The sequence below is a fragment of the Schistosoma mansoni genome, chromosome 5 (assembly GCF_000237925.1).
Source record: "Schistosoma mansoni strain Puerto Rico chromosome 5, complete genome".
Taxonomy (NCBI): domain Eukaryota; kingdom Metazoa; phylum Platyhelminthes; class Trematoda; order Strigeidida; family Schistosomatidae; genus Schistosoma; species Schistosoma mansoni.
In genome coordinates, this window is record NC_031499.1 from 5,660,333 (window position 1) to 5,670,167 (window position 9,835).

At 36.7% G+C, this 9,835-nt stretch overlaps 1 protein-coding gene across 1 annotated transcript in view; it reads left to right on the forward strand.

Annotated features, from left to right (window-relative positions):
• Window positions 1-1,803: 1,803 nt before the first annotated feature.
• Smp_156870 (putative protein tyrosine phosphatase) overlaps window positions 1,804-9,835 on the forward strand; it is a gene marked incomplete at both ends in the record, with an annotated part of 20,475 nt that continues 12,443 nt past the window's right edge. Inside the window, 3 exons of the mRNA XM_018797725.1 lie at window positions 1,804-1,806; window positions 3,020-3,128; window positions 5,777-5,838. Coding sequence (XP_018652738.1) covers window positions 1,804-1,806; window positions 3,020-3,128; window positions 5,777-5,838 — 174 coding nt within the window. The remainder of the gene's footprint in view (window positions 1,807-3,019; window positions 3,129-5,776; window positions 5,839-9,835) is intronic.

Below are 9,835 nucleotides of genomic sequence, written 5' to 3' on the forward strand. Positions count from 1 at the left end.
GTCTTCAGTGAGTTGATATCTCCACAACAGACTTGGTTGAACTCCATTAGTCACTGCTTCCCACTAGAACTCCAGGATATGTATCTTGAAATCAGTCACTAGTGAGCATATGATTCTAGATCAGAAGGTGTTTTGTGGAGATTTCAGTATTTTCATAGTTGAAATCATGAGTAAATTGAAACTAGACCACCATGGAAAACCTGGAAGCACTGAACAGCCGTTTCGTCCTCATGATTTCAACTATGAAAATACTGAAATCTCCACAAAACCCCTTCTGATCATAAATGATTTAAGTAAATGGATTTATAATTTTATTTAATGAACTAAATACATGAATTGGTCACCTTATGAGTAGTTAATATCATCTTTCATTTTCCAATTTTCATCAAAACCTGTTAGTCAGTCTTTTTCTTATAGTGACTACAACTGTTTACATTGGTTCGAAATAGTCAGTTTAATGCTCGCTTTTAATTATAAAGGTGTTTAGATGGTAAATTTGCCTTGGTAACACATGTTGACAAGTATTAGTGATTGTATCGTGTTTTGCATCCATAAGGTCCAAAGACGAAGTCGTACTGCTGACTGTACAGAGGTATGACGGCAGTAAGGTGTTTCCTTCAGACAACCAGCATAACAGCGATGCTGCCCTCAAGGAGGGGTGGGGTTAGAAAAGGTCGACCCTAAAAATGCACACCTCGCCTTATCCCACGGATTTCCGTCTCCGGCGGTAAGGTCCTTTGAAGAACGGAGCTAACACGTCAAAAATTCCCCACAAAAAGGCCGTACGTGACCGGCCTCAAGAAGTTGTCCCTTGGGCACTGCGGTCACGCTCCCAGGTCGTTATGACCAACACTAATCCAACTTCTTTTTCAGGTCCCCCAAAAAATACCCTTCCACGGTGTGGGCAACCGGGAAGTGATATTAGCCCTCATACCCTTAACTGCACACGAGACCAAATTGGTCACATTCAAATCCTTCTTAGTAGCAGGTAAATGAATCAATCTATCTTTGTGAATGTATATTCATTGAACTTTGTTACACAAAAACTGAGTGATAATAAACTTTCGGATTAATCGATTCATAGTGTTTATTTTTAATGAAACTAGACGGGAGGAGAATTCGTGCTAATCAGATTGAGATATCATTCACTCTATATTTTTGACTTTCCATTTTAGCTAGTTTATTTATCTCTGTCTTAATCAATTCAATATGCTTGGTTAATGGTCAATAGAACCCATAAAACATGATCTGGTCAACAATTAGCGGTTAATTAATTATAAACACTTCAATCCTACATGAATCCAGTCGCTACTTGAATACATCAGCCTGTGAAACTGGGTGATCAGATATAAATCCTACAGGGAGAGTCGTCCCTCTCAATATTACAAGTACACCGTACCAGCTAGTCTCAAGTAGTATGAAACCTAAGTCAAACAAGGTTTATTGTCGATTACACACAACCACCCAGTATCTCAAGTCTTTTTTTTAAAACTGGTTCTCCGTAAAAAGAACTCTTCGTTGAACTAATCTTTCTTGTCTTAAGAACCCATCAGTTATAATTTCACTCAATATTACATGTAAATGACTACTTGCCAAGTGCTGTGCTAGGATTATTTTGCAAATAAAAAATACTGAAATAGGTGATAAAGAAGTAAGCTTTGTATAATAGAGAGGAATTTTTTTGGTATATGACTATACTATTCACAAATCATTGGTCAAATAAAAATAGATCGTATCGAGGTCAAACTATATCATAGTAATAGGCGTTTAAAATAGATTTTGATTGGTCAGTTATGAAAAGTAATGGTAAATATTAAGAATGTGAGCTATCTTGAGAAGCCCTTTAAATAATCCTCACAAATATTAGCTAATCCGTGTTAGGTAGAGACAGGTATCTACCTCAGACAATGGAAGGTGGTAGCTCAATTTCTTGGATTGGTTGAATTTAGACATTAACACCGTTGGATGCCGGCTCAGCGGTTTTAGAAGTTAGGAGTCCACGCACGAGACAGAAGACCCTGGGTTCGAGTCCCACGTGTGGGATCGTGAATGAGCACTGCTGGGGAGTCACATACTAGAACGAAACGGATGTTCAATGCTTTCAGGTTTTCAATAGTGGTCTAGCATCGATCGATTCATGATCTCAATCAAAATATTAGTATGCCGAAAATGAGATAATTAACAACGAATGCATTGATTTTATATCATTAATGAACTTTTAATTCATTTTGATATTGCTTGTTTGAATCTTCCCATTGATGTTTTGAACTGCAATTGATTAGTCTCCTATTTGCATATGTGCATCCTGTGTGGATTGCCTCGATATTGCCTCAAGTCACAAGCATTGTAAGTAAAGATGGATGGTGGCTAGAAGTATATTCTAGGGTGCGTGTTTCATCCTATTCGGGATTCGTCAGATGGGTGTACCTGCATACCGGAGTTGATGTTCACACCATTGCACAGGTTACTCGCTATCTGGACTCAGAAGCTAAGTAGATAACGCAATGATGTTTGAAGCGAAAGGTACTGGGTTCGAGTCCTAGTGTGAACATCAACTCTTAGATGCAGGTACAACCAGTTAACGAGTCCCGAATAGGACGAAACACGCGTCCTGGTTTTCACTACTAGCCACCATCCATCTTTGCTTATTAATGGACTTTTCCAAATTGTCCATCAGTAATACTTCAGTTTTGAATTCAAAGAACAGTCAACAGTGTTAGGAATAAGATATACATTTAAAGTTAGGAATAAAGTATATAGATCAACCGTATAACCTAATCACAATCTTATTTCCTATCCTAAATCATAATCTTAAATTCAAACCATAAACCATAGTCTTGAATCCTAACCATTAAGTATTTGATAATATTTTCATCGATAAAACTAATCATCTGCTTTCAACAGATAATATTCTGTTTCGATACATATTCCCTGTGACCTATAAAAAGTTGTTTGTTTCTGGTTGACTTATCCTTATTCTTAATGTTCTCTATAATGAATTATTTTCTACTCTTTTCAGACAATATGTTTTAAAAGTTATGAATTGGAAAAAACCAACGAATTAACATATCATGCTGCAGTTCATCCACAGAATTACTATTTAAATCGTTATAATGATATATTAGCTTGTAAGTTATTAAACAAATTACTAGATAAATTCACTTAGTATTGTTTGTTTGAATCTTCTCATTGATGTTTTAGGACTGCAACTGGTCAGTCTCTAATTCGCATATGTGCATACTGTGAGTATTGCCTCGATATAGCTTAAATTCACAAGCATGGTAAGCAAAGATGGATAGTGACTAGCAGTGGAATCCAGTTTGACGCGCGTTTCGTCCTATTTGGGACTTGTCAACTGGATGTACCTGCATCTCAGAGTTGATGTTTACTGTGGGACTCGAACCTAGTACCTTTCGCTTCAAACGCCATCCCGTTATCCACTCAGCCACTGAGTCCTGATAGCCACTTGCTTGTGCAATGGGGTGGAGTTTAAATTCACTTGGTATTGTTTGTTTGAACCTTCCCATTACTAGATATATTACGTCGTCTGTCCAACTTGATCAAAAATTTATTTTAACAAATCTTAGTTACAACACTTAACCTCATGAAAATTCACCTAGTTTATAGGAATACGCTAGATTCTTTCTGCTTTTTGTCGTTCAAAAAATTCTTGAAAGTTTTCAGAATTCAGTCTTTTTAGTTACTTAGTTAATTCATATTTTGCTAGCATTGTATATTAAAACGATTTTCCGATATTGAGTTCATTAACATTCATTGAGACAGTGAATTGGTTGTTGGAAAACAAAAGAGATCGCACATATTTGATATGCTTAATAAAATGGGAGGTTGATAGTTGACCACGAATTAATTATCCTTGTAGTCATAACTACACTAACCGTAACTGTTGATCTATTTAAAAAGTGTTTTCATTTTGCAATGCATTATCTCTATGATGAGACCTTGACATTTCATGAATTTTCAAGAATTCTTCTTAAGCTTCATCATAGTATTCCAGTTCGTATATTTATTCAACAATATTTATGAAATTAGTTGCATTTAACTCATCTGCTTTGGTGGGTGGCCTGCCTAACCAGTGGGCTGGTAGGACTTCCTTCTCCATCCCGTCATTTAAGCCCCCAAATGCCCTGGCACGGCCGAGAGTGGGAAGATTCCGCTCTCCCTCTCCAAATGCTCTCACATAGCCACGCGTATATAGCCTCTGCCAGGGAAGTCATACCCACTACCTTCTCGTGGTGGGGGTGTTATTTACGAAATTGAGAGGACGAAAAGCGAATTCGCGGCGCTTAAACCGGGTTGGTGGACACGGATGGTCCACTTAGGGGAGTTGGAAAACCCTGATTACAAACCAATGGTACACATGGGCTCCAGTATCCAGAGGGAACAAATGGCATATGAACCAATTGTTGGTCACCAGCTACTATGGGATTGCATCTCCTTATGATGTTCCACTGCCTTTTGTATCAGATCTTTAGGTGTGGCTCCTTAAGAAAACCACCTGTTTCGGTTTGGGCACCCGGGTAGTATCACAGCCCTCACACAAATGAAATAAGATTTGTGTGGCGTATATGTATCTGGTGCCCTTTTGTACCTATATTTATGTGTTTAAATAAATAAATAACCTGTTCCATTTTCTATTTATACTCATTAAAAATTCTACATCATTATCAGAAAGATAGGTAAAATTGAATTCATTCTTACAATCATTTCATACCAAGAATTAAAACTAATGTCTGTAACGTTCACAGTTTAAAATGAGGAATTTACACTGCGATAAAATGTAACAACATAATTTCATCGTGACATCTTTCAAAAAGGAGAATGTTTCTGTTCATAGTTGTTAGTAATAATATAAACTTTACGAGATTTATATTTATTTATACATAGAAATGTTACCGATTGTTATCATGTGACTAAAACTCTGTATGATGATTGGTCTATCGGTCGTGTATTCTAACCCATGCAATCCTGTGTAGATCTTAGTCGAAGGAAAGTCAGACATGTTATAATGCTTCAGACAGTTTTTTGTGTTGCCTTTCATAATAAATCTGATTCCAAAGATAAATCGTGCTGAGTTTTTTTGTATGGTTTTTAATGGTCAAAACATCAACGATCACCTGCTGTCAGTAGTATGAGACCAAGTGTTGGAATATGGAAAGTTGTGGTACAATGTATTTCGAGAAAATCAAATAAGAACGACATCTTAGCATTTAAACAAAGAATGAAGTATATCATCATCAAATTTTAGTGTTCAGTGCCATACAAAATAAAGCTACTACAAACCTGTAATTCGTGGACTTTTAATTAAATTACTAGCCGATGGTTGATGGTAGTCAAAAGAACACGCTGCTTCGTATAATTTTCAAGCTGATTACCAGTTTTCAGTAAAGTGTACCCGCAATCTTAATGGAGTAAGCGCTCTCTGTAAAATGCTAACCTGCGTCGACCGACTTCACATTCCGATATGTTACCACTGAATTATTCGGATTACAACTGATATCCTATAGGACTTTAGGTTCAGGGTTATCTCCTGACTACCTATAACCACCGAACATCGCACCATTGTGTAGGCTAAAACTGGTGACCATACTGTAACTGAATCATATAAGCACTAAATTGTTAGACAAACATGAATGACATTGGTTACTGCTCACCGATGAATCAATTAAACACATGATTTTATTTATTTGACTTACAAAACAAATAGTTTTCTGGTTTGCTTATCCCTTTACACATTTCTGTTTTTTTTTCACTTCAGATGACCAAACACGAATTGTCTTAAAAAATACAAACGATCAGAATCCAGTAACATTTTCTGAGGTAACTGTTTTTAGAAAAATTGGTTATCTTTGTTAGTTACCTTAAACAAGTTCCTTCGATAGTGAGTCAAATTACTAGAGCAATCTATAGTTTTACATCACGGATTGATCCTAATTAGGTAACTGCTGAGAACTAGGAGGCAATGAACAGCTGTTTCGGGGTACTGTGGAACTGCTCATCAGTGCACTTTCACAACTCCACGAACAGTCAAATCCAGGAGCTTCAAAACTTGTGATGAACGCTTCAACTTTTAGTCCATTGAGTTTGCATCCTATAATCTAACATCTCTAGCCTCAGTCAATTTGTGATAGTGCGCGATCAACATCTATTGTTACTGAAGATATTCGTCGTCACCCTCCCACACAGTTGAACTCCACCATAGAACTGAAGTGTCTTGAACCGACAACGGGAACTGTTAACTTTAGTTGCAATACACTGGACATCATTATTCCCTTTCCCCCATTTCTAATCCAAAGGATACATCTTTCTGGAAAGATTTATAAGTAAAGATAGAGAGGTGATTAATTTGAACGAACACTTCTGCTATAGTAATATGTTTGCAAAGACTTTCAAAATCTGAGTGACATAGACAAGAGAGAAATAATATCTTTAGTTGTAATAAAAACAAAGTATAGCTCCAGTTGAGAGTTCCGGAGGGAGAAAGTAGGAAATCAAAATGACAGTTTTATACATTGTTCATGTTCCAAGTCATTGAAACACAATTATAATTTAAGTAGAAGTCACACACTTTCATTCTAATACAGTTGAATTGCTTAACATTACGTAATTTAATCTGTTATGAAAATGACAAGTAAGTAAGCCATTTTCTTAGGACTTGATATCTCTAACAGTAACTGTATAATTCGTCCAAAGAATACTTCCTGATAGAATTATATCAATTCGATAGTGGATTATTCATTTTTCACTGACAATAGACACTTTATTCCAAAAAAAGTATTGCACAGTAACACTTCAATTAAGCTATTCATTTCGGCTAATAAACACTAATCCGTCTAGTATTCATCAGTGAAGGAAGAAACAAGCCGAAAGGATCTAATTACATCTCAAAGTTATGGATTGACAGATTAATGATGATAGGAATGATATGACTGTTGACCTTGGTTAGATGAATAATCTGATTACTCACTATAATGTTTCTATCTTTGTATCCGACATACCTGTAATCTTAGGACATTACGTGATTTATTCAGTTTCCTCAATGTATATGTATATACATTTCCTTTAATTGCTAATGATTTTCATATGCATCATCGTTGACATAACTTCACTCCTATATCGCCTCTTAAATAGACCACTGATTACTAAGTCCACTAATAATGAATCAGCATTCCCTTTACCGGAACTGGCTACTAAGTTTGCTGATACCGATTGACCCACCCAAACTCTATAACCATTATCTGTCTAAACACAGTACTACGAAAACTAACTGATTTGTTTTCTCCTATTATAACGAAAAACATACTAGCATACATCAATTACAACGTCACAATGATGCTATAAATAAGGTTATAGTCTGTACATAACAATGTTATTTGTGGAATAAAATTAATTGACTTTAATTTACAAAAGTTAAGAGATATATCAGCAGTTAGTGGACTTGAAATGAAACCTTTTAATCAGAAGGGGTTTTGTAGAGATTTCAGTATTTTCATAATTGAAATCATTAGTCAATTGAAGCTAGACCACCAGGGAAAACCTGGAAGCACTGGACGGTCGTTTCGTCCTATTATGGGACTCCTCAGCAGTGCGCATCCACGATCCCACACTCGCGAGATTCGAACCCAGGATCTATCAGTCTCGCGCCAGAGCACTTAACCGATAGACCACTGAGCCGGCATCCAACGGTTTCAATGTCTAACTTCAACCAATCCACGAAGTTTGAGCAATCGTTCATAAATTGTCTTCAGTGAGTTGCTATCTCACAACAGACGTGGTTGAACTCCACTGGTCACTGCTTCTTACTAGAACTTCAGGACATGTATCTTGAAGTCAGTCACTAGTGAGCATATTATTATAATCAGAAGGTGTTTTGTAGAGATTGCAGGTTTTCCATGGTGGTCTAGGTTCAATCGACTCATGACTTCAACTATAAACTTTTTAATTAGAGAAATCTAAAAATAAACAATAAAAAATATAGATTTGTCGATCTACAAATTCCACATTTTCTATTTATTCGCTCATAATAACTAACATTTATATTAAATACAGTGCTTTGTTTTTGTTATACTTAGGAATAATAATATTTCTTTATTATGCGGTGAATCGTTCTCCATTTCAACTTTCTTGAACAATTTCGATAATGCAATGAGAAGACGAAGTTTATCAGAATTATGTGATATATTAGCGCAATACATTTCGAACAATCTGATCACACATACTTGTTAAGACATTTTTATATGAAAATTAAAAGGTCAACTAGACAGGTTAAGGTAAGAAAATAAATAAAGTACACAAAAACAATGTAATATGTGTCGCGGCCCGAATAGCTCAGTGGTAACGTCTCTGACTGTGAAGCTGAGTGACACGGGATCGAATCCGCCAGGGAGCATCAGTTCCCTCAAGATTACAGGTACACCTTGCTGACGAGTGCCAAGTAGCACGAAACCCGGGTCCAGGGTTTCCTGTTGACCACCTCCAATCACCATGTTACCCTAATATATATAGTGCCCGCAGTGTCGAGCCACCTAGACTGGTGGCCACATTGCAACTTGATCGATAGCATTCGATCAGCACTAAGGACCTGACACGTATGAGATTGATCACCGCCCAGTGATCAATCAATTGTGAATGTGATGACTACTCTGGATAATAAATAAGCATTACCAGGGTAGGTTAAGGGTAAGAACAAATTGTTTTTGAACACATAAAGGGGTTTCAATTTCCGTATAGCCAAGGCTTCAATAAACCTTAGTATACGTCCTTGAAGGCTTTTGTACAACAATACAAACGCTGACTTGATGTCAACTTTATGACTAGTTTCAACTAAATGTTTCGCAATAGAGGAAGATGTTCGTCTATCCTGTGATCTTATTTGACCATTCGAATTCATTTGATTCTGTAGCCATTTAGGTATGTGTTCCGCCACCCTTATTTGCAAATCACGATTGCTCCTCCCTATGTACGTGTTTCCGCACATACATGTAAATGGTATACACAATGGGATGTGACACAATCCCTTATGTGCTGTCTAGGTTTTTGGTGAAACATCGACCTTGTCTTTTCAATGATGACAAGTTGAGCTGCATAGAATGTTCTGTTTATGGCTAATTTTAGTCTCCGTCTCAACATGAGACTATTAGAGTCACTCCTAAATGGTAATGTAATATAAACTCGCTTTTTGGGTGCCAGAAGCGTCATAGGTCTAATCGTATTGCAACCCTTCCAGCGGTTTATGAACTTCAATGAATAACCATTATTCACCAACAAGCGGTTAAAAGAACTCAATACAAGTCAGAAGCATATTTCTCTTACGTGCGAAGAAGAGAAGAACAACCAACTTCCTTTTCTAGATATACTGATCAGTAGAAGAGAAGATGGTTCCATCCAACGTTCTATATATAGAAAGCCGACATGGACGGGGCAATACCTTAATTTCCATAGTCACTGCCCAATTCATTACAAACGTGGTTTAATTAAGGGCTTATTCAATAGAACCAATCGTATTTGTACTAGTGATACTATTGAAGTAGAAACGAGGCTTTTAACTAATACGTTAATGAATAATGGTTATTCAGTGAAGTTTATATTACATTACCATTTAGGAGTGACTCTAATAGTCTCATGTTGAGACGGAGACTAAAATTAGCCATAAACAGAACATTCTATGCAGCTCAACTTGTCATCATTGAAAAGACAAGGTCGATGTTTCACCAAAAACCTAGACAGCACATAAGGGATTGTGTCACATCCCATTGTGTATACCATTTACATGTATGTGCGGAAACACGTACATAGGGAGGAGCAATCGTGATTTGCA